This window comes from Aquarana catesbeiana, linkage group LG07, assembly GCF_042186555.1.
Source record: "Aquarana catesbeiana isolate 2022-GZ linkage group LG07, ASM4218655v1, whole genome shotgun sequence".
In the NCBI taxonomy this organism is placed as follows: Eukaryota; Metazoa; Chordata; class Amphibia; order Anura; family Ranidae; genus Aquarana; species Aquarana catesbeiana.
In genome coordinates, this window is record NC_133330.1 from 104,626,016 (window position 1) to 104,652,314 (window position 26,299).

Sequence of the window (26,299 nt, forward strand, 5' to 3'; positions counted from 1 at the left end):
TGGCTAATATAGGCGTCACCCCACATACATACCCTACATGCAGGTGGGACGGGCATGCCTATACAGCTGTGATTGGCAGCTCCTCCTCCACATATCTGTACAGTATTTTACAAAATGAAAGTGATTGTCAATCATATAAAACTCCGCGTACACACTGTTAATGAACAAAAGTAATGTACAAATGTTTTTAAATTTGGATTTCTATAAAGATTTTAAATACTTTAGCTATATTTATTTTTATGAACCGCAAAATGGCCACATGATATGTACACTGAAGACCATTACATCATAACATTGGCAAACAAAACCAAAAAACTGAAAATCACAATAAAAGTGAAAAAGTGAAAAAATATAGTCCTCTATAAATATGTGACTTCATACGTAGATCATATCAATATACTTGTGAAATCTAGAAATAAGAAGAATCCCACCACCACCAATAGGGAGGCTTACCGGAACGTTTGAACCCAAAGAAACATACGTTCAATTGGGTCAAACAAGCTTGTGTGATAAACAGCCGATAGGGTTCTGTAGAAATTGAGAGAAGATCTTGTGATGATCTATAAACCGGTGCGTCCCTCGGGGATGGCACCCAGATTACATGGCAGTTAGATTGGATAGGAAGGAACAAAAGAAGGCCACATAGTGTAATTCCGTATAAATTATATACCAAATTTATTAAAAAGAAAGAAATGCACTCACATGGGAATGAATAAAACAGCGCTGTGTGAAGTTAAAATGGCGGCAGTGGGGTCCTACCCGACGTGTTTCGTCTCCTTGGACATCGTCTGGGGGGACCCTATTGTTGGTGGTGGGATTCTTCTTATTTCAAGATTTCGCGAGTATATTGATATGATCTACGTATGAAGTCACATATTTATAGAGGACTATATTTTTTCACTTTTTCACTTTTGTTGTGATTTTCAGTTTTTTGGTTTTGTTTGCCAATGTTATGATGTAATGGTCTTCATTGTACATATCGTGTGGCCATTTTACGGTTCATATTAGCGCTCTACTTTTTTGGTTTTCTTTTCATGCACATATCCTACTGGCCGTGTTAGCTGCTTATCCTTTTTGGGCAGCACAGAATTATTTGTTATATATTTATTTTTCATTTGCATTCTGGAAGTATTTTTTTTTTTAATTTTTTTACTAAGTCAAGTGACTGCTACAGCACCAATCAGGCACGGAAAGGTAGTTCACAGTTCATTAGATGATATATATATAGCATACATCATCTGTATGGTAGAGGCTTCTCCCACAGATCTTTCCCTGCGGACAGGAACAAGCAGAGAAAGATCACATGACCACTGCTGTATATGGAGAAAATAAGGTATTTAGAAGCTTTTTTAAAAAGAATGAGATGCTGTAGCATTATGTACACACATTTTAATATTGAACAATGGCGCTTCATTCTCTTGCCTTTAATATCACCTTAACCTGTTGTTTTTTTGTGAGCCTGTTAGCCTTGTTGCTGTGTTGTCCACCCCTCAGTTGGACTGCTTTTTGGAGGTCCCTATGTACCTGAATACTCATCCTTTGTCCTGTGCTGTGATTTTTGACTTACCATAAAATCTTTTTCCTAGAGTACATTAAAGTGGTTGTAAACCTCAGACATGAAATATGAACAAAGCATATCCCTCTATAGTGTGTATTTGTCTCATTTAAAAGCACTAACTGTCATCTCTCACTGAGTTCTGCATGTAACTTCAGCTCTTCGCCCCCTTTTTTCTGAACTCAGAGACAAGCTTATAAATTCAGCACTTTGAATGGATGTAGAGAAGAGAAGACTGCAGATAAACAGATACAACTTATGTTGGAGGATTTGTTTCATCTGTGTATCACTGAGGATAGTCACTTTACTGGGTATATGTAAGGGTTTACAACCAGTTCAGAGGTCTTGGGTCCCTCCCCTCTGTACTTATAATTCACTCCTTCTATTGCTTGCTAAAAAAACTCAGGCATGCTGGTAGGGGTGCCCATCTTCACTGGTCTCGCGATTCGATTCCAATTATCCTGTCCACGATTAGATTCGATTCCGCAATGCATCACGATTACTGCGCAAGTGCGCATGGTTAAAAACATTTTATCCAAAAATTCAGTCAGAAAAACTCTATTTTTCTCCAGTGGCAGAGGGATGGATGGGATCAGGCAGAGGGGTGATGGTAGTAGAGGGATAGCATCAGTGATACTGGCACTCACCAGCTCTGTGTCAGTCGATTCCCCCTCCTCCATGCTGCTCAGTATGTTCTCTCCTGCCGGTGCCTCCAGTGAAGCCTCTCCTGATGTCGTGTCTCCTCGAGCTCCTCCCCCCTGCAGTGTACTGGTTGTCAGCTCATCAGCTGACTTTCTGCTTCAGTGATGGGGAGGCGGCTTTATCCACCATGAAGGCTCTGCCTCTGTGTTTCTCCCGGAGAGGCAGAGCACCACACGGAGCGACGGATGACGTCATCAGAGATCAATTCGGCCAACTCGCAGCATCGTAAACATCTGAATCGTGACGCTGCGATTATATTCAACACCCCTACATGCTGGTAGTGGAAGCGGTTTTACAGGGCTGTCCTTAGAGCCTTGTTTTGTTAGTGTCTTTATCTTCTAGAGACAGCAGCATAACCCAATGTAGTGGAATACAGTAAAACCTTGGATTGCAAGCATAATTAGTTCCACAAACATGCTTGTAATCCAAAGCACTCATATATCAAAGCAAATTTCCCCATAAGAAATAATAGAAACACAGATGATTCGTTCCACAACCATTTATTCATATAAAGATGATTACAGCAATAAAAAATACAGTATAAAGTGTAATCATATTGATGCACTTAGAGGCACAAAAACACAAAGAACAAAAAGAGCAGCACCATCTAAGTGTAGAAGGATCAGTTTTAATGTAAAAAAATAAGTGGAATGACACAATGTTAAAATCAATATCCTGCATTAAGGAGTCTGGTGACCTGTGTAAATCCGCTGGTGTATACAGTATGTGGCCAGAGGTCTGGGGGGGCTGGTGGCTCCCAGCATTTCCTGGAGAACTTGGAGACACTGGGGAACTGTTGACGTCACTTCCGGGTGCTCCGAACATGTGTTACGCCTGGCTGGGAGTGTCTCTGGCTTCTCCAGGAAGCACTGGAAGGCACTAGTGCCCCTGGAACTCTGGCCCACATACTGTATACACCAGCGGCTTTACATGGATGAACACCAGACTCTCTAACGCAGGATATTGTTTTTAACATGGCAAGTGTAATCACACTTTTTTTTTTTTTTTTAATATTTAAACTGATCCTTCTACTGCTTGCATATTAAGACTGTGCTCCAAGAATAGGATTTTATAGAAAGTCAAACATCCTACTATATAACTTAAAGGGTACAATATATACATTATGTAAAAAACTACTAATTCAATAATTATAACTGTTTGGGTAGAAATTGAGGTATCCAACATAATGTATATCTAACTTTTCTACACTGCCTGTTGCTCTATGTTGGATCTCTTATTAAGATTACAAGACGGGTTTACTTTATATTAAGAAATACAGTAAATCTGTCAGGCTGGAATTGCTGGCACAAAATGATCAGGCCGTTGGGGTATTGTAAGCTCTGGCTAGAGCTGACTGGAAACTTACATTCCTAATCCGAGAACCTCTTTATTTGCATTGAATACAGGTTTGCTTTGACTATCTTCTCATAATCCCATTAACATTATATTCTATGTATTTATCCTTTGATAAGTTTAAAACCTTTACTGAGAGAATATGTAGGTTACCATTGCTGACTTCCTCCTGAAAATGCTAATTGCTTGGCTGCCACTGACTACAATGCTCTGAGCCCAAAAATCCATGCAGCCGGTGATGGGTCCTTCATAATTGTTTTAGGTCAATGACTCAAAGTTTTGAAGCCATTAGGTCAGTATTAGCATTTTCAGGGGGAGATGCCAGAAATTATATTCTAAAATTTTGTATGTCTCTCAATATGGGTATTCATGAACACATTTATGAAAATTGTTATTTGTAGTTTAAGTTGCTACTTCCTTCCTAATGGCAGAAGTTTTTTTTTGTAGAAGATAAAAAGGTACCAACAGACACTGATGAATGAAGACAGATTTGGTAACTTTGTTAGGATGATGCAGTGATTGGTGTTACACCTTTAGGTTTAGTAGTATAAAATTGGAGTGATCATTCAAGCAAGTTAAACTCATCCTGCAAGGAGGTGGGTGTAGTAATGGGAATGTGCTGTGCCTTTATTCAGCTAAGGTAGGGCAAGAGGTTTAAGAGTACAATTTAACTGCCTAAAGCTGACTATACCTTGAAAAAGGTAAAAACCTTTTGATTTCCAATCCACGCTAATAGCAAGGATGGAGGAATCTGCACTGCCAGCTATTGTATTCTGACAGCCAGGATCCACGACTGTCAGAATGCAGCTGTTGTTTGGCTGATAATTTGGCACCTGGTTCCGTTGATATTCAGATAAAAGGTATTGAGTGAGAGGGTGTGTTAACAGGGCCACCCATGACTCCAATTTTTAGATGGTTCATCAAGAACAGGTCGAAATTCACTTTGTGTATGGCCAGCTTTAGACAAATGTTAGAATAGTGTCAGTTCCAGTTGTTATGGCCTGTTATGTTTATGTTCAATTCAAAGCGGAGTTCCACCCAAAAATGGAACGTCCGCTTTAAGTGCTGGTGACCCCCTGACATGCCACATTTGGCATGTCATTTTTTTGGGAGGAGCAGGTTTTTCCAGGCACCCAGCTCCCACTTCCTCCCCTAGAGCCGCGGTGCCAGAAGATCACCTCTACCCCCTCTCTCCCTGCAATCTTCTGGGACACAGGTCCCAGAAGATTGCCTGGCCATTCACAGCGCGCAGTGCACGCCTGGCTGTGAAGCCACAGCTGGGCCCCCACATTTAGAATGCCAGCACCGTGGAGAGGAGGGGGAGAGGAGCAAGGTTTCGTGCACTCGCATCGCTGGACCGTGGTACAGGTGAGTGTCTGATTATTAAAAGTCAGCAACTACATTTTTTGTAGCTGCTAACATTTAAATGGGTGGAACTCCGCTTTAAGTTTGAGCCGCTGATAAAGACTTTGATGCCCTTTGTCCCACATATTTGTATTCAAACTTATTTCCACTTTGTTTTATGTCGCCAGACAATCCTGATGTAGATGTGCCCAAACCAGGGTCTCCCAGAAAGCAGAGGAGAAAGAGAGGAGATATTGCAGAGAAAACTGAAGATCCAAATGCTGAAGACATGTCCATGAATAAGGAACCTGGTGAAAGTGGGTCTGAGGCCTGTTTGGGTGCTCACAAATTTTTGCCATACACCTATTTATCGAATTGTTTGAAGAAACAAATGTTTCAGTATTTGCATCCAATATAGTAATTCTCAATAGTTTTCATTTCTACTTCAACTACATTTGACCACTTTTGTTTTAAGCATTAAATTAAATATGAAAACATGCCAGGTGGTTTAAGAGAGGCCTGTCGTTTTCAAATGGATATTGTGATGTATGCAGCAGCTGTTTAATTCCGATGATTTAATTTTTTCTTACTTTTTTTTTTATGAGAAGTATGTTGTGGTGTTAGTTTTTTCAGAACCATACTTGCCTAGGTGGATGCAGCACCTGTCCCTCGCCGGCTCTAAGACTGAGAATCGAGCAATCAAAAATCGCAGATCGCTCGGTTCTCAGGGCTCCCTGAGCAGAGAGCTGGTGACTGTCAGTCACCACTGTCTGTTATGCCCCCCCACGCTCACTGGAGCGCTGGGCTGTGGAGGGAGCAGGAGCAGCCAGCTCAGGCTCTCAGTGTCCCGCTGCTCTGTGACGTCAGTTGACAGTGGGCTTCAGTCCACTGTCTGGTGAAAACGGGTCAAAGGAGTGCAGAACGAACTATAAATACCAGACATCTATCAGTATTTGCATTGTGATATTTTCCTAGTGCTGGTGGCTTCTGTCTTAGTTGAAATCTTCTGTCCTCTTCCCCCCTTCGTGCCCCCGCAGCATCAGAAGGTTACGTAATGCAAATGGATTTGTGACATTATTCTGTTATTCATACTGGTACCTTTTTTTTTTTTTTTTCATGCACTGTACCTTGTAGCTTTCAACTTGAAAATCTCAAAAACTCAGACTGAACTAAAACAAGCCCTCTCTCACATCTGTAGCTGTATTCATTATGGAGAAATTCATCTTCAATAGGCACTGATATAACATTTTAAAGTAAACTCAGAGCAGGTGTTGTAAGTAGAGGTGCACCGAAATGTCAGCCTCCGAAACATATCAGCCGTAAACTGTGTATTCAGCCAAAAGAAGAAAAGATACCGATAATGACACCGAAAAGGGGCAGGTTCCACCCTGGGTGTCGCACATTGCGGGAGTGTCATCCGTCCTCCCCTTCCTTTTCCTCTTTCCTCACGCAGAGTGGCGATCTCCCTGTGTCACGGAGTTGAATTGTCTGGGTGGCCGCAGTAACAATGTCCCGCCTCCTGTGATAGCTGGCACACTGATCCAATGCCGGGACATTGAATCAGTGTAACGTATCACAGGAGGCGGGACATTGTTACTGCGGCCGCCCAGCCCAGGAAATTCAAATCCAGCTCTGTGACACAGCGGGAGTTCACCGCTCTGATCCGGGCACTGGTGAGGCTGCATCTGACTGGCACCGGTGAGGCTGCATTTGATGGACACTGGTATGGCTGCATTGATCTCTTGTATCATGTCTGCAGTCTGACCATCTCCTGTATCATGTCTGCTAGAGGTGCACCAAATGGAAATTTTGCTAATATTAGCAGTGTGTTTAAGTTTAGGTAGGAGATTGCAGACATGATACAAGAGATGGTTAGAGACCGAGGACATGAAACAAGAGATGGTCAGACTGCAGACTGCATTTTTATAGAGCTTTTCTTGCACTAAAGGTGCCAATAATGTCCAACAATAAATTAATATTAATTTAAATTGATGGTAATAATTAAAAAAGCTAATATAATACAATACAATTTTATATATAAAAATATAAATATTTTTTAAAAACTGTCATTTTCGGTTTTCGGCTAAGTGCATCCTGCATTTTCGGTTTCGGCGCCAAAATTTCCATTCGGTGCACCCCCTAGTTGTAAGCAAGACTATAGGCTCTGTTGTGATCTTTGAGGAATAATTACTTTACAGTACCTGCAGTTGCGGACTGCAGGTACAGCTTTTTTACTGCTTGTTAATAATATGTAAATGCTTTAGGGCGCCTTCACACCTGCATGTTGCGGTAACACGTGCTTTACCAGTACGCACCATGAGCACATTGGTGTGTTGTGGTGCCATTCATTTTTAATGGTACCCTGTCGGTGTGATAGGTGTCCCTTGTAATGGGTGTACAAAGGAGTGCACTTGGGGCCAATCGGGCCTTTTAAAGGGACCCAATGTTGTCGTTCCTATACCCTGGGGGAAAGCGGGGCTGTCAAACAAGGAAGTTAGCGGGAAGGGGTCGGAGGACAGAGTGGAGCACAAACCCCTATTTTACCAAAGTCTAAGAGAGGCGAGCGTTAGCGGTGAGGGGCATACAGGTGAGATTGGTTTTGTACCCCCATAGCAGTGCCCGGAGGTCTACGGGTGCTAAGTCCTGTTCTATTGCGACAGAAGCCTTCAGGAATGGACGGGGGAATCATTCCAGGATGTGTGCCACGTGGGTGGCTTTGTAATAGGTCTCGTAGTCAGGCAGGCCCGCCCCACCCTGTAGCTTCGGGAGGGTGAGCAAATTGTATTTTACCCTAGGCAGCCCCCAGGTCCACATAAATCTAATAGCGAGTGAGCGTAGGGATGTAAAGAAGGATTTGGGAACTATGATGGGGATAGTTTGGAAGAGGTATAGCAGTTTGGGTAGGGTGTTCATCTTGAGGGTATTGATCCGCCCAAACCACGGTAAGGGAGAACCACCCTATTCCTCTAAGGCCTTCCGTATGCGGGAAAGCAAAGGAACATAGTTTAAGGAAAATAGGTTGGAAAGGTTAGAGGGGATAATGACCCCTAGGTAGGATACTCCCTTCGTCTGCCACTGGAAAGAAAAGTTCGACCAAAGTGAGGACATCGTGGAGGTGGGGAGAGAGATATCAAGAGCTTCAGTTTTGGATATGTTAAGTTTGAAACTACTAAAGGAGCCAAATCGACGGAATTCCAGGAAAAGGGACGGTAAGGCATTATGGGGGTGTTGTATATAAACCAGGAGGTCATCAGCATATAAGGACAGTTTATAATGGGAGGAGGGTGTTTGGATACCACACATGCTAGGTGTTCTATAACGATGACAAATAGAAGGGGGCGAGGGGACAGCCCTGCTGAGTGCCATTGGTGATGTCGAATGGCTCAGAAGCAGCGCCATTTACCAAGACCGAGGCAGAAGGTTGGGAGTATAGGGACATCACCTTAGAGATAAAAGTTGTTCCTAAGCCCAACTGTTCTAATGAGAGTCGAAGGAATCTCCAGTTGACTCTATCGAACAATTTTTCAGCGTCGAAGGAGAGGAGGCAGGCTTTCAGGTCTTTACGTTGTATGAAGGAGATGAGGTGAATCGTTTTGGTGGTTATTGTCCCGTGCCTCGCGACCCGGGACAAATCCCACTTGGTCATTATGGATCACTCCTGGGAGTAGGGGGGATAAGCGGTTGGCCAATGCCTTTGCGAACAGTTTAAGGTCTATGTTGAGCAGAGATATTGGCCAATAGCTGCTATATTGGGATGGGTCTTTGCCTGGCTTGGGTATTATCAAAATATTAGCGGACAATAAATCTTTAGTTGGCGGGTGGGAATCGTCTATGGCATTGAAAGACCTAGTCATAAGTGGAGCTAATTGAGGGGCAAAAGTTTTGTAGAAAGGGGGGGGGGGGTGTACCCATCTGGGCCAGGACATTTGCCTATCTTCAGGTCTTTGATGGTGCCTAGAAATTTGCGCGTGACCAAAGGTTTGTCTAGCTCTACAGCGCCTAGTGTGTTGATAGTGGGTAACACCGTTTCCATAATGTAGTCTCGCATTTTGTCGCCCGAGGAGCTGGTACATGTGTTTGGGTTTGTAGGCGGTAGGTTGTAGAGTTGGGAGTAGTATTCTCGAAAGGCAGAGGAGATGCCTTTCGTGTTGAACGTCTTATTTTGATTGGGATGGGTGATAAAGGGAATGGAGTATCGGGGTGGCCTAGGATGGAGGACCCGTGCTAGGTGTTTGCCACATTTGTTGGCTAAGGAGTAGTGTTAATTGCATGCGCTGTCTCGAGCTATCAAGGAATGTGGTCTAATAGTTGAAGTAGGTCTCTATGGGCATTCGATAATCGGACAAAAATGGCAGGGTCTAAGTCTCGTTTGTGGAGAGGTTCGAGTTCTGCTATAGTGGAAAGGAGACGGCGGATATCATCCCTTTGTATCCGTTTGAGGTGGGAGCCGTGTTGTTTAAGTACGCCCCGAACCACGCATTTCAGGGCCTCCCATTGAATGAGAGGGGAGTAGTGTCGGAGGAGTGGTCAGATATCAAGTTCCGAATGGTTTTGGAGATGTCCGCTACACAGACGGAGTCCCGTAGTAGATTGTCATTAAGCCTCCATTGTGTACCTTTACGAGATGCTGGGGGACGTGCTAGGGTCAAATAGACCGGGGCATGGTTGGACCTGTTGGGTACCTCGTAGTAGAGCCTGACTGGTAGGAGAAGACCTCTCTTACAACTCTGGTTCAAGAGCCACTGGAGTGGGAACAGTGGTCTCGAGAGCACAGCGGAGTAGGAGTGCCTTGGAAGTTGCAGCAGCTGGTACTGAAGCAGGGTGGAGATCCTTCAGGGATGGCTGGAACTGCAGAGACAGCTGAGGCAGTAGCAGGTCAATGACCTGAAGAGCTGGTGGATGTGGAGGCAGCTGCAACTGGAACTGGATGAGACAAGCCAGAAGATACGGCACACACACACTGGATAAGGCAGCAGAGAGGTCAGACAAGCCGGATCAAACGGGTAATCAGGCAGGCAGATTCAGCAGGCTTAGGCAGGGTCAGATAACAGGCAGAGGTTCGGCAACATGTATCAAGCAGAAGTCCATAAACAGAGTCGGGCAAGCCGAGGTTAGGAGAAGGCAGGGAGGCCAGACAGGAGCCAGGTCAGTAGGTAGGATCAGCAAACAGGTTTCAGTTTACAAAGCACAGAACTGCAGATGAAACAGCACTGCACAAGTGCAGCTGCAATTCTTTTAAAGTCCTCTTGGCGCCAAACGGCGCTAGAGCGAACACGCGCCCACTGTGCGATCACCCGCCGCGCATGCATGTTCGCCCGTTCTGTGCTGGCAAGCCCCTGACATTGCCCCCTCCTAAGGGGCAGCCTCCGGATGCCCAACAAGTCCTTTTTTTTTCAGGGTGGGAAGAAAAAAAAGCAAGGATCAACCTTTTGGCATGGATGTTGCTGTCAGGTTCCCAGGAGTTGTCTTCTGGACTGTACCCTTTCCACTTGATAAGGAACTGTCTTTGCCCCTGCCGCCTTCTACAATCAAGAATGGCCTCCACCTCATACTCTTCACTTCCATTGACTAAAACAGGCTCAGGAGGTCTGGCTCCTCTATCAGGGAAAGGATCAGGCACAGAAGGTTTTAGCAGTGAAACACTGGATGAATCTTTAGAGAGTCAGGTACAGATAGCTCATAAGAGACTTCATTAATTTTCCTTTTTACTGGAAAGGGTCCCATGAATTTGGGTGCAAGTTTCTTTGAAGGACAGGCTAACTTAAGATTATTAGTAGAAAGCCATACCTGATCGCCAATCTGTAAGTCCAATTCTCCTCTTCTCTTCCGGTCAAAAGCTCTTTTGCTGTCTGCCTGGGCCTTGGACACCGCCTCCTGCAGTATCCGGTTATTGCGGTTGAGGAAATCCACTGTATCCTGGACTGCTGGAACTGGAGACTCTGGAAGAAGATTGGGTACAAATGATAAATGGAAGTCATAATTGGCAAAAAAGGGGGAATGTCCTGTGGCTGAATGACTAGCATTATAGGCGAACTCCGCTAGGGGCAGCAGGGACACCCAATCGTCCTGTACAAAGGACGTAAAGCATCTAATGTACTGCTTTAGTCTGGTTAGTCCTCTCCGTTTGCACATTGGTCTGGGGATGATAGGCTGATGACAGGACTAGTTCGATCTTCAGAATTTCACACAAGGCCCGCCAGAAACGTGAGGTGAACTGCACACCCCTGTCTGACACTGTGTTTGCAGGAACTCCATGCAGTCTAACAATTTCCTTGATGAATACACGGGCAGTCTCAATAGCGGATGGGGTCCCCTTTTAAGGGTAGGAAATGGGCCATCTTAGATAGTCGGTCTACGACCACAAAAATAGCTGTACATCCTTCAGAACATGGAAGCTCGACTATAAAGTCCATGGTGATCATCTTCCAAGGTCTGTCACGTGCAGGTAGGGGTTTTTGTAGCCCCCAAGCCCAGTTTCTTGTAGTCTTGTTCTGGATGCAGACAGGGCATGAACTGACATATTTCTTGCAGAATTCTCCTAGGCTAGGCCACCAAAACGTGCGTTGCACAAGCTCCAGGGTCTTGCGGTCCCCAAAGTGTCCTGCCAGTGGGTGATCATGGAGAATTGTTAGTACCTTGACTCGGATGACCTCTGGAACAAAGATTTGACTCCCCCTCCAAAAAAGACCATCTCTGAATGTTAATGTGATTCCAGGGGGTTTAGAAGAGTTTGTGAATGCTTCCTTGATCTGGGAGAGAAGATCTGTCTGTAAAAGCAGAAAGTTGTCTGCGGGTAGAATAGTGCCTGGAACGGATAGATCCTTGGGATTGTCATACATGCGTGAAAGCGCGTCTAGTTTCACATTTTTTGATCCTGGCCGGTAGGTGATATGAAAACAAAAATGTGAAAAAAATAAGGCCCAGCGGGCTTGCCGAGGTTTCAGCCGCTTGGCAGATCTTAAATATTCTAGGTTTTTGCGGTCGGTGTAAATCAATACTGGGTGAGCCACGCCCTCAAGCAGATATCACCATTCTTCCAATGCAGTTTTAATGGCAAGTAACTCCCGATCACCAACATCATAGTTTTTCTCCGCAGGAGAGAGTTTCCGAGAGAAGAACCCCACAGGATGCATCAAGTCCTTACTGCCTTGCCGTTGTGACACAACTGCTCCTACAGCTATTTCAGAGGCATCAACTTCCAGGATGTATGGTAGTGATGGATTAGGGTGGCTGAGGATTGGGGCTGAGGTGAAGAGTCCCTTGAGTCTCTCGAAGGCGTTTTGAGCCTCCGGACCCCAGTGAAAGCGTGAGTTTTGTTTGGTCAGTTGTATGATGGGAGAGATTATGGCGGAAAATCCTTTAATTTCCTGTAAAAATTTGCAAAGCCTACAAAGCGTTGTACCCCCTTCTTATCCAAGGGTACAGGCCAGTCAAGTATAGCGGACACTTTTTGGGGATCCATCTTGATGCCTGTTGGAGAGATTACCAGCCCCAGAAACTGGATGTTTTGCTGTTCGAATTCACATTTTTCCGCCTTCGCAGACAGTCCGTGCTGACGAAGGCGTCATAAAACCTTGCAAACATGTTCCTGGTGTTGGTCAAGTGATCCAGAAAAAATTAAAATATCATCCAGGCAGACGATTACAAAAATGTCCAGAAAGTCCCTAAACACATCATTGATGAGGTGCTGGAAGGTAGCAGGGGCGTTGCAGAGGCCAAAGGGCATGACCAGATACTCGTAGTGGCCAAATCGAGTCCGGAAGGCTGTCTTCCACTCATCCCTGGCACAAATTCGAACCAAGTTGTAGGCCCCCCTTAAGTCCAACTTTGTAAAAATAACGGCAGATCTTAGTTTCTGGAAGAGTTCTGGCATTAGAGGTAACGGATAGCGTTTTTTGACCGTGATTTTATTTAGTTCACGATAGTCCACACATGGGCGAAGAGTCTGATCCTTTTTGGTGACAAAGAATATTTCAGCGCCTGCTGGAGAGGTAGAATGGCGAATAAACCCCTGGCCCAAGTTCTCATTAATGTAGGTCTTCAATGCCTCTTGCTCCCTTTCTGACAAAGGAAAGATACGCCCGAAAGGGATCTCGGCCCCCGGAAGAAGTTCGATCGGACAGTCATAGGGGCGGTGAGGCGGAAGAGAGTCTGCTCCCCACTTACTAAAGACATTGAGGAATTTGTGGTATGGCTCAGGCATAGACTGGCATAGGTTCTGATCAACATCCAGACCTAGTAAGGTAGAAGGCGGGTCGGCGGGTTCAAGTAGGCAATGCTCTTGGCAGTAGGAAGACTGGAACCTCACCTCTCCAGTGGCCCAATTGATGTGGGGGTTGTGTGCCTGGAGCCAGGGTATGCCCAAGATCACTGGAAACAGTGGGGAGGAGATGGGTCATGGGTTAAAAGTTCCTTATGCTGAGAGGGAGTGGTGGCAGACAGAGGAAGGGTCTCCTGGGTTACTCGCCCTGATTTTATGCGAGAACCATCGGCCAGGTAAACAGAAAGTCCATGTGTCTTCTCTTGCAGGTGAATGGCTTGTTGGCTGGCAAAGGTGGCATCAATAAAGCAACTGCATGTTCTGGAATCAATGATGGCGTTGACTAGAATTGTCTTTCCCCGGAACTGTAATGAGAGGGAGAGCAAGATGGGTTGTGCTGGCAGATAAAGTTGAAAGACTGCTAGGAACAGAGAGAAGACACTTACGCATCTTGACGGGACCTGATCCACCACAGTAAAGACATAAGTTCAACTGACGGCGTCGTGCTCGTTCCTCCGGAAGCAAGGTTGGTTGCATCAGTCCTAGCTGCCTAGGCTCGGAGTCAACGGTCTATTTGGATGGCCAAGGTAAACAGGCCATCGAGAGTATCGGGTATGCCAGCACGAGCAAGCTCATCCTTTAGTCCCTCAGAGAGGCCCATGCAGAACTGGTGTCGTAGGGCCGCGTCAATCCATTGAGTGTCTGCGCTCCAGCATCTAAAGTCCGTGACATTGTCCTCGGCTGCTCTGCGACCTTGCTGGAGCGCAAACAAAGCAGACTCGGATGTGGCAGTCCGCTGAGGATCCTCATAAAGCTGGGCCATGGCTTCAAAGAAAGCAAGCAGAGAATGAGTCTGAGCACAGTCCCCTTCAAGAAGTCGGTGGGCCCAGGTCTGGGGTTCTCCTTACAACAGAGAGATCATGAACCCCACCTTCGTAGATTCCAGAGAAAAGGTCTGGGGTTGGAGGGCAAAATAGTGTAGTCAAACGGGTAATCAGGCAGGCAGATTCAGCAGGCTTAGGCAGGGTCAGATAACAGGCAGAGGTTCGGCAACATGTATCAAGCAGAAGTCCATAAACAGAGTCAGGCAAGCCGAGGTCGGGTTAGGAGAAGGCAGGGAGGTCAGACAGGAGCCGGGTCAGTAGGTAGGATCAGCAAACCGGTTTCAGGTTACAAGGCACAGAACTGCAGATGAAACAGCACTGCACAAGTGCAGCTGCAATTCTTCTAAAGTCCTCTTGGCGCCAAACGGTGCTAGCGCGAATGCGCTCCCGCTGTACACGCACCCGCAGCGCACGCATGTTCGCCCGTTCTGTGCTGGCAGGCCCCTGACAGGACCAGAGTAGGTGGCCCAGGGATGCCTGGATGGGGGTATCTAGTAGGGATTCACATATTAGAAAAACGGTTGAGTCTGCTGTAGGAGTTGTGTGCTGCTGAATAATGGCTGTAATCCCTCTCTGTGGGATGTTGGACCCACCAAACATCCACCAGGTGGGAAGAGTGTAGTAGGGCTTTGATGCGTGTCAGTGTAGAAAATAGAATAGAGGACTTACCCGAGGATGTGTCTGCAGATGGGGACATGGCGATGTTGAGATCTCCACCGATGACAAAGCAGGGACTCCCAAATGAGGATAGTCTGGTGAGAACGGATGAGAGGAACCGAGCCTGATCCACGTTAGGTACATGTATGTTGGCCACTGTAAAAAGAAAATAGTTTAGTTTCAGTTTGAGAAAAATGAAGCAACCAGCTGCATCAACAAGGGAATCTAAGACCTCAAGATTGAAAGATTTATGGAAGGCGATGGATACCCCTTTAGATTTGGCCCGTGGGTTAGTACTGTGGCACCACTGTGAATAGTACCTGTTGCGTAGGGTGGGTACAGAGTCCATACGGAAGTGTGTTTCCTGTAGTAATAAAATATTTGAGCGCATTTTATGAAAGTGATAGAGAATCTGGCTCTGCTTCTCCGGTGTGTTAAACTCCCTGCAGTTGAAAGATGCTAAAGCAATCGGGCAAACAGTAGCCATGGTATAGTCAGGTGTGTGGGGAGGGGGGAAGGGGAAGAGTTAGACATGTCAGGTGTCTCATGGTTCAGCAGCTCTTGGAGGAGAAAGCAAGGCCAAGGGTGGCCCAGAGAGGGAGAGAAAAAAGATGACGATGGGGGAAAGAGGGGAAAGTAGACAATAAGAGAAAGAGGGAGTGATACAGGTCGAAAGGGCCAGGTTTATATGGAAGCAATTGGTTTGGTCGTGGTCGTTGTCCCCATATCCCAGAATAGTAAACAGGAGTAACGAGGAAAATTCACTCTGGGTCAGTGGGGAAGAAGACCAACATATCAAATTTAAAAGAGGTTGAACATGAACAAAAAATGCCACTAGGTGGCTCCAAAGAACTACAAGTAAGTGATAGAAAGACCTTACAGCGTGGCATAGAGCATTATACCACTAAGTGTCCATAATGGCACTGGGAAAAAAGAAAAAACCCCTTGGGGGGGGGGGGGGGGGCTCAGGGGAAACTCGCTTCTCCCACAGGGAAATAAATAAGAAGCAAAACCAGTAAACATATAGTACAATATTAGGATGGTGATGCATAGGATTGGTCATGAACAGGTTATAGGAAACTCAGGATTCAGAAAGGTATGCAATATGTCTTAGGGTGAACATAGTATAAAAATCATAGGTGAGAGGCATCAGCAAAACAGAAACATGCACATTGAAGCTGTAGAAAAATAATATATGTTAACACATATTAAGAAGTCCATGAGCTAGGTAACTTGAGCAACCTGGAAAGAAGTAATAGGGATAACATGAGTAAAACAATTACAATAGTCCAGGGCTTAGGGTGAGTGAACTGTGAGAAAAAACAGTAAGGGGATGAGGAAGTTCAAAATAGGCCTCAAAAACTGTAGTAGTGACATATGGGGGGGGGGGGGGGGCAGACTGTAGTGGAATCGTGTCTGTGTTTGCCCTGTGTTGTCCCTGTGAAGGCAAAGAAAGAAAAAAATCAAATTTGATCAGGCCGGATTCAATCATTGGGGTCCCGTTGAGGCAAAGGCTTGGAGTTGCGTTTGCGACCTTGCTTCTGCTATTGTGGGGCAAAGGGTAGGCCAGGGGTAGTTGATGTGAATGGCCAATCTGGGATAGACACCTGTGGGAGCTCCAGCGTGCTGAGGAAGGACGGTAGGTCTCCTAAAGTGCAAAAGATGGCGGTTTTGCCCCCATGGTGTACCCCGAGGTGGAAAGGGAATCACCATTGATATTTCATCTGCTTAGATTGCAAGAGCTGTGTAAACGGCTTCAGTACTTTCCTGATTGCCAGTGTCTGACGGGATAGATCTGGGAGAAGAATCACTGGGGTGTTGTTAAAGAGTATAGTGTTCTGCGAGCTGGCAGCTCTCATGTTGTCCTCCTTGATCCTATAGAAATGGACCCGGAACAGGGTGTCTTGCACAAAGGAGGGATCCGGGGTCCACGGGCCTAAGGTCCTGTGTACACGGTCTAGCTCAATGGGGTCATTCTTGGGGCGCTGTAGTAATTAATTAAAGATGGCCGTCACGGCCGCGGGCAGGTTTTTGGGGTCTACAGACTCAGGAATCCCGCGTATGCAGATATTATTACGACGATTATGATTCTCTATGTCGTCCTGTTGATATGCGAGCTGCTGCAGCATGACGGTGTGGGTGTTAAGGATTTTATCATGTTCTTGTACTATGTTGCTGAGGCTGTCTGTGGTAGTGTCTACTTCCTCAAAGCGAACACCCATGTCCTTCTTGAGGTCAGAGATTTCTTTCTTGTATGCTTTTTCAATCCTATGGACACAATGCTCAAAGTCTGCTTTAGTGGGCAGGGATCTAATGTAGCTGTGCAGGGACCGGATCTGTGATTCCATGTCCCAGCCTTCACCTAACCCCAGGGAGGCATTAGAATGGCTTCTGTTGAGCATGAAGTCAGAGTCCTCAGGGAGGGGGCAACGGCTGTGAGAGCTCACCTGTGAATTAAGGGATGATTCGGAGCGGGCTGGGGATGGTGGAGCCAGCACCATCTTGGATTCAGAACGGCGCTGTGCAGCGGCCCGAGATCTGGTGAAATAGTCCTCCAAATCGCCTCCTTTTCAGTTCCCACAGGTGCCCTTCTGTGCCCAGTACTTGTCCTCCCCCACATGCCAAGTTTGGGTGAGTTTCCTGGCGGAATATAGTCTGTGGAGCCAAGGGACTCGGGAGTTGTGAGGAAATGCGTCTCACTGCTCCATGCGGCAAGCCACGCCTCCATAACGTTATATTAATGCACTGCACCAGGGTGGAAAGGTGTGAATAGGGCCTAAATGTGCATAGTCTGGCTACAGATGTACTTTCAAATGTAGTTTCCTTCCTGGTGGCAGGAGTTTGATGTTTTAGATAAAGAGGTAGAAACACTGAAGGCTGAAGACAGACTGGTCACTGAGTTGTTTGAAGACTAATAAACACTTTGATGCATCTTGTCCTATACTTTTTGTATGCAAACATTTCCATCCTGTTTAATTGCAACATTCTTATGTTGCCAGATCATTCCATTGTGGATGTCATACCAAAATCGGGGCCTTCCAAGAAGCAGAGGAGAAAGAAAGAAGAAACTGCAGAGAAAGCTGAAGGCCAGAATGCTGAAGAAGTGTCTGTGATCAAGAAACCTGATAAAAGTGAGCTTGAAGCCTTTTCTGGATGCTTACTAATTTTGGGCATACACATAATGATCTGATTGTTTGAAGAAACGATCCCTTCAATATTTGTATCAAATAGTTTCTCATTGCAATTTTATTTACTTTTGACTGATTTTGTGGGATAGAATTGAAGATGAAACATTCTGAATGATTTATAAATTGCCAGTAATTTACTTGTGAAGTATGCAGATTGATTCTGAATTATTACTTTTGGGTTTTTCTTTACTTTTTCCAATGCCAGACAACCAGCATTTTCTAACGAGGGGACCACAGAGACAGCCTCCTTATTTCTTTCATGTCAGGGTTCCTTTTAAAAACTATATTCAAATGTAATGAAACAGCGTGTAAGCGGAATTTGTTGATGATTGATAGTTTACCTAGATTACAGTTTTATTATTCCATTGGACACACCATTACTGAAGTTAAACATATGAAGAAGCTTTACCAAAAATAAGTGACAACTGTTGTGAACGTATCTGCCCTTCAGTGCTGGTCACACTGACCAAATGCACAAGTATTGGTCACATTGTCTGCAAAGAAGGTGGGATCAGAGTTCAGGTAGAGCTACTAAACATGTAAAAGGAGCGAAGAGCTCCATCTGCTGGCTGCAAGTATACAAAAATATAAAATAGTATGTCCCTGAATAGAAACTGACATATACAGTATATAAACCTTAACAATAAACTTCTTCTATTTGTTCCATATTTAGTATGTTAAGTATTTTGTTAAGAAGCTTTTTGTTAAACCTGTATGATATGCAAAAAAGAAATACCAGTTGATTCTGCCAGAAATCTTGTTACCTGATACATTTCTGTGCTCTCTGCTTGCACTACATTCTTATTAGCTAATATTGTTCCCATCTATCTTTGTAGATTACAAAACACCTCCCCCTATCCTATGCTATGGATAGGAAAAGGTGGGGGGGATTCTGTATTATGCCATGGCTTAGCCTCCTGTCTTATTGTTTGCCCCATTTGCATTTGATACTGGTAGAAACGGAGACAGGAAGTTGGATGAAGCCAGTTTAACAATGTTACATAGTTACATAGTAGGTGAGGTTGAAAAAAGACACTAGTCCATCAAGTCCAACCTATGTGTGTGATTATATGTCAGTATTACCTTGTATATCCCTGTATGTTGTGGTCGTTCAGGTGCTTATCTAATAGTTTCTTGAAACTATCGATGCTCCCCGCTGAGACCACCACCTGTGGAAGGGAATTCCACATCCTTGCTGCTCTTACAGTAAAGAAACCTCTACAGAGTTTAAGGTTAAACCTCTTTTCTTCTAATTTTAATGAGTGGCCACAAGTCTTGTTAAACTCCCTTTCGTGCAAAAGTTTTATCCCTATTGTGGGGTCACCGGTATGGTATTTGTAAATTAAAATCATATCCCCTCTCAAGCGTCTCTTCTCCAGAGAGAATAAGTTCAGTGCTGGCAACCTTTCCTCATAACTAATATCCTCCAGACCCTTTATTAGCTTTGTTGCCCTTCTTTGTACTCGCTCCATTTCCAGTACATCCTTCCTGAGGACTGGTTCCCAGAACTGGAGAGCATACTCTTTGTGCGGGCCAGACCAGAGTCTTGTAGAGCGGGAGAATTATCATTTTATCTCTAGAATTAATCCCCTTTTTCATGCATGCCAATATTCTGTTTGCTTTGTTAGCAGCAGCTTGGCATTGCATGCCATTGCTGAGCCTATCATCTACTAGGACCCCCAGGTCCTTTTCCATCCTAGATTCCCCCAGAGGTTCTCCCCCAGTGTATAGATTGCATTCATGTTTTTGCCACCCAAATGCATTATTTTACATTTTTCTACATTGAACCTCATTTGCCATGTAGTTGCCCACCCCATTCATTTGTTCAGATCTTTTTGCAAGGTTTCCACATCCTGCAGAGAAGTTACTGCCCTGCTTAGCTTGGTATCGTCCGCAAATACAGAGATTGAGCTGTTTACCCCATCCTGCAGGTCGTTTATGAACAAATTTAAACAGGAGTGGTCCCAGCACAGAACCCTGGGGGACCCCACTACCCACCCCTGACCATTCCGAGTACTCCCCATTTATCACCACCCTCTGAACTCGCCCTTCAAGCCAGTTTTCAATCCATGTTATCACTCTATGGTCCATGCCAACAGACCTTATTTTGTACAGTAAACGTTTATGGGGGACTGTGTCAAATGCTTTTGCAAAATCCAGATACACCATGTCTACGGGCCTTCCTTTATCTAGATGGCAACTCACCTCCTTAGAGAGGGTTAATAGATTGGTTTGGCATGAACGATTCTTAATGAATCCATGCTGATTACTGTTAATGATACCATTCTCATTACTAAAATCTTGTATATAATCCCTTATGATCCCCTCCAAGAGTTTACATACTATTGATGTTAGGCTAACTGGTCTGTAATTCCCAGGGATGTATTTTGGGCCCTTTTTAAATATTGGTGCTACATTGGCTTTTCTCCAATCAGCTGGTACCATTCCAGTCAGTAGACTGTCAATAAAAATTAGGAACAATGGTCTGGCAATTACTTGACTGAGTTCCCTAAGTACTCACGGGTGCAATCCATCTGGTCCCAGTGATTTATTAATGTTAAGTTTCCCAAGTCTAATTTTAATTCTGTCCTCTGTTAACCATGGAGGTGCTTCCTGTGATATGTCATGAGGATAAACACTGCAGTTTTGGTTATTGAAGCCCCCCCCCCCATTCCCTCATGAAAACTGAGGAGAAGAATAAATTCAATACCTTCACCATCTCCCCATCCTTTGTAACCAGATGTCCTTCCTCATTTTTTATGGGGCCAATATGGTCTGTCCATCTTTTTTTACTGTTTACATACTTAAAGAATTTCTTGGGATTTTTTTTGCTCTCCTCCGCTATGTGTCTCATGTTCTATTTTAGCTGTCCTTATTGCACCCTTACATTTCTTGTTGCATTCTTTATAAAATCTGAATGCTGAGGATGATCCCTCAACCTTGTATTTTTTAAAGGCCTTCTCCTTTGCATTTATATGCATTTTTACATTGGAGTTAAGCCATCCAGGACTTTTGTTCGCTCTTTTAAATTTATTACCCAATGGGATGCATTGGCTAATGCCCTTATTTAATATGCTCTTAAAGCAAACCCATCTCTCCTCTGTGTTCTTTGTTTCTAAGATTTTATCCCAATTTATGCCTTCTAGCAAGGTTTGTAGTTTAGGGAAATTGGCTCTTTTAAAATTCAGTGTCTTTGTTTTCCCCTTATGTTTCCTATTTGTGTGATTTATACTGAAGCCAATTGACCTGTGATCGCTGTTACCTAAATTGCCCCATATTTCCACATCTGTGATCAGGTCTGTATTGTTGGTAATCAGTAGATCCAGTAATGCTTTATTTCTAGTTGGTGCGTCTACCATCTGACCCATGAAATTGTCCTGCAAGACGTTTAAAATCCCCCATTAGGATAACACTTCTCATCCTTGCTGCTAATCCAATTTGTGATAGGGGATCTGTCTCCCCTTCCTCCCTCAGGTTAGGGGCCTTTATAGCATACTCCCAGTATTATTTTCCCCTTAGCTTTATCCCTTTGGAGCTCTACCCATAAGGATTCCACCTCCTCCCTAGCTCCCTTAGTGATGTCATCTCTCACATTCACTTGTACATTATTCTTGATATATAGGCATACCCCTCCCCCTTTTTTACCCTCTCTATCCTTGCGTTAAAGGATATACCCTTCAATGGTTCAAAGAAAAAATAGATGCGCTAAATATTGAGCAAAGAATATATAATGAAGAAATTCTTAATGCAAGAAAATAGAAAATATCAACATAATATATTAAGCATAGAACTCTGTCCCAATGTGACAAGAATGATTGTGATAAAACCAATAACACTGAAACGTCCAAACCTAAGTGCAAGTCTAATACAATCAAATTAATCCTTATTCACACAAATGTGCATATAGGTGAATCAATAAAAAACTTGAAGGTGATACGTGATCCTCCACCACCAATAGTGCACCGGTCACCAAATAAATTGCGCGCTTACCAGAGGGCAAGCTGTTTGAGCTTGCGGCTATAAACCCAACCTGGGCCCTTTATTCAGGAAATTCTGGGACAACAACTCCAAAATGGTCAGTTGAATGGAAGTAAACAGCCTTACAATATAAGTGGATAAAAACCGCAACAAATAGCCTGCCGGCTTGCGAACGCCCGTTCGCTTGGATGCACAACTGTGATGACGGGCGTTCGCAAGCCGGCCGGCTATTTGTTGCTGTTTTTATCCGCTTATATTGTAAGTGTGTTTTCTCTATTTTTGTTAAATGTTACCATCTGATTTACATTATGGAAAGCCCTCTGTTTCATTTTCTGGATGACATTTGAACATTATTCGTCAACCTTTCTTTGATCAGGTCAATCTCGCCGTTCGCTGTTTACTTCCATTCAACTGACCATTTTGGAGTTGTTGTCCCAGAATTTCCTGGATAAAGGGCCCAGGTTGGGTTTATAGCCGCAAGCTCAATCAGCTTGCCCTCTGGTAAGCGCGCAATTTATTTGGTGACTGGTGCACTATTAGTGGTGGAGGATCACGTATCACCTTCAAGTTTTTTATTTATTCACCTATATGCACATTTGTTGAATTGAAAAGAAAATTATATATTAGGGACTTTAAGGAATCCACAGCCTGGTAAGGCTGTGTATTTCCATCCCTAGGGACTTTAATTGAAATTATGGCCCGGTAAGGCCACACATTTCCATCGCATTCATATCTAAAAGGGGAGAGCAGCGAAGGGTGGGACTTTAAATGAACTAAATGGCTGCAAAAGAATATTCGGTGAACAACAGAACTTTTATTGATGTCATAGGGTATAAACATGCAATTGCTAAAATAAAATTGATACATATGATAAATGACAATACACATGATGATGGCAGAAAATTTCATGGTATAGCCACTGGTTAACAATAATAAAATTAATAAACAAGGTAAAAAGCATAAGCATAATGGTAATCAATCATGTCTCATTATAAGATTGAAATAAAGTTCCGTGGTTCACCATAAACAATTGGATAATATTAATGTTAATATTAAAGGTGCTTCCTGCAGGACCAATGGCTTCACTGAACCTGTGAAAATATATAGGTAGCCAAGTAACTTGAAAATCATGATATAGATCGACAAAGACACGGCATCAAAAAGCTCTACGCGTTTCGTGGCTAAACGCCACTCGTCAGGAGCATGCGCGTGGTAAATCTAAAATGAGAATGATAAAAGAGTATATAAGGACATGGACATAATAAAGTAAAGAACCCAAACGCCAAGAAGTACTTACTGGTTGGGGTTACAAGTGATATAGAGTGGTGGGGTGTCGCAAGCCTCCAGGAACATCTCTGACCGGGAGCCAAGGTGGACATCTAAACAGAGGCACAACATACAGGCAACCAAGGTCGGCACGGGAACATGGGGCATCTCTGTGGTGAAGTGAAGGATAGTTAACAGAATAAGTGGCAAAAATGGGGGGAGGTGAAAGTGAGGAAAATTGGTAAGTGCTGGTGAGTGAAGTAAGTGCTCAGATATAGAACTGGCAATCAAAGGATTGCCATATGCACATTTGTGTGAATAAGGACTAATTTGATGGTATTTGCCTTGCACTTTGTTTTGTTCGTTTCAGTGTTATTGGTTTTATCACAATCATTCTTGTCACATTGGGACAGAGTTCTATGCTTAATATATTATGTTGATATTTTCTATTTTCTTGCATTAAGAATTTCTTCATTATATATTCTTTGCTCACTATATAATATTTAGCGCAGCTATTTTTTCTTTGTATTTTTTATATGTGTGTATCTCACATTTTAGTTGCTGCTCACCTTCAGATAGCTTTCTGTTTAGAGCGTGGCATTTCCTATATATTTTACCCTTGAATGGTTGCCCGAAATTCCCACAAAATCCAAATCCTATTCGTACAACAGTATCTCTAGTTCACCCATCTTGTCCGCCAGGCTCCTGGCATTGGTGAACATGCTACGTAGTTTAGACTGGTCGCATGTTATCCTCTTATTGGGTGTTCCGAGATTGCAACTAGGACTTGCTACTATACTTACCTTGGGTTTATGTGCTTTGGTCAACATATCACTAATGCCCCCAATACTACCCTCTGGAATATGTTCCGCGCTGACTATCTCTACCTCTGGACCCCCCATTGCCTAGTTTAAAAACTCCTCTAACTTTTTGGCCATCTTCATTCTCAGCTGATCTACACCCTCCTCATTTAGGTGTAGTCCATCCCTTCTATAGTACCGGTTATTGACTGAGAAGTCAGCCCAGTCCTCCAGGAACCCAAACCCCTCCTTACAACACCAGCTCTTCGGCCACTTATTTACTTCCCTAATCTCCCTCTGCCTTTCTGGTGTGGCTCGATGTACTGGTAGTATTCCTGAGAATACTACCTTGGAGGTCCTTTTCCTCAATTTAGCTCCCAAGTCCCTAAAATCGTTCTTTAGGACACTCCATCTTCCTCTGACTTTGTCATTGGTGCCAACGTGCACCATGACAGCTGGGGCTTTCCCAGCCCCTCCCAGTAATCTGTCCTCAAGATCCCTGATGTGCCGAACCCGAGCGCCCGGTAGACAACATACAGTTCGGCGCTTCAGGTCTTTGTTACAGATTAGCCTCTCTGTCCTTCTTATGCCCTGTACACATGATTGGACATTGATCGGACATTCCGACAACAAAATCCATGGATTTTTTCCAACGGATGTTGGCTCAAACTTGTCTTGCATACACACGGTGGCACAAAGTTGTCGGAAAATCCGATCGTTCTGAACGTGGTGATGTAAAACACGTACATCGGGACTATAAACGGGGCAGTAGCCAATAGCTTTCGTCTCTTAATTTATTCTGAGCATGCATGGCACTTTGTGCGTTGGATTTGTGTACACACGATCAGAATTTTCGGATTTTGTTGTCGGAAAATTTTATATCCTGCTCTCAAACTTTGTGTGTCGGAAATTCCGATGGAAAAAGTCCGATGGAGCCCACACACGATCGGATTTCCGACAACACAATCCGATCGCACTTTTTCCGTTGGAAAATCTGACTGTGTGTACAGGGCATAAGAATGGAGTCCCCTACCTCCAGAATCTGTCTTTCCTTTCCCTTCGCTACCCCCCCACTCTCACTGGAGGAGTTCTTCCCCTGGCAGCTAGGGGAGTCCCTCAGCTCCAGCAGTGCTGGTCCTTGACTGGTTTCACCATTGTCACTCAATGGAGTGTACTTATTTGGATGCTCCTGCCCTGGATCGGCCTCCCTGGCACTTCCCCCTCTACCCTTCCTGACGGTCACCCATCTACTCTTTCCTAGTGCCTGCACCTCTTTGTCTCCACCCGCCTCTGTGCTGGCCCCTGCCGGCACTTGCCATGTATGTTCCTGGCTCTCCTTTAGTATGGAGGGACTTCAGTGCTGACAGTTGCTTCCCCAGATTCAGAACCTGGGCTTCCAGGGAAACAATGTGCTTGCATTTTGCACAGCAGTATTCACCCTTGATCGGATGATCAAGGAACACATACATGCCGCAAGATGTACAATGAGTCGCCTCTCCACAACTGCCGGGTATCGTACCTATTAATTTAATGAGGATTGGGGATTATACCCTGTCCAAATTAGCTAACTAGCTTCCTGACACTAATACTCAACAAGACAATACACAGGTACTCAACAAGACAATACACAGGTACCCGCAGACCTACATGCACTCGCAGACCTACGTGCAGACCTATGTGCAGACCTATGTGCACTCGCAGACCTACGTGCAGACCTATGTGCACTCGCAGACCTACGTGCAGACCTATGTGCACTCGCAGACCTACGTGCAGACCTATGTGCACTCGCAGACCTACGTGCAGACCTATGTGCACTCGCTGACCTACGTGCACTCGCTGTGGGTACTTTGAACTATGCATCTACCATCCACTGAGCTGATATAAGCTGCTGTTCTGGTTACCTGGTGTCTCCCAATCGTGAATATAAAAATGATTTCATATTCACCAAGTTAAATACTTGTACTTGGTAAAACATTATTCTTGCACAGATTTGGCAGGTGTTTAATTATTATTTCCTCCGAAATGAAATCCTTGCTCTCATAGTTGATTCATTTAGCAATCCAGGATTTATTTAACCACTTCAATACTGAAAACTTTTTTTTTTTTGCGACAAGTAGAGCTTTCTTTTGGTGGTATTTAATCACCACTGTGTTTTTTTTGTTTTTTGCTAAACAAATGAAAAAAGACAGACAATTTTGAAAAATAAAAAAAGTTTTTCTTCGTTTCTTTTATAACATTTTGTAAATAAGTATGTTTTCTCCCTCACTGATGTGGTGGACTGATGAGGCTGCATTGATGGGCACTGATGCGGA

The 26,299-nt window shown here is 44.3% G+C and overlaps 1 protein-coding gene across 6 annotated transcripts in view; it reads left to right on the plus strand.

Annotated features, from left to right (window-relative positions):
• The window catches only part of LOC141103222 (probable endonuclease 4), a 168,157-nt gene that overhangs the window by 18,322 nt on the left and 123,536 nt on the right, over positions 1-26,299 (plus strand). For all 6 annotated transcript variants that reach the window (XM_073592572.1, XM_073592571.1, XM_073592577.1 and 3 more), the window contains 2 exons: positions 5,143-5,271; positions 17,755-17,886. In XM_073592572.1, coding sequence (XP_073448673.1) covers positions 5,143-5,271; positions 17,755-17,886 — 261 coding nt within the window. The remainder of the gene's footprint in view (positions 1-5,142; positions 5,272-17,754; positions 17,887-26,299) is intronic.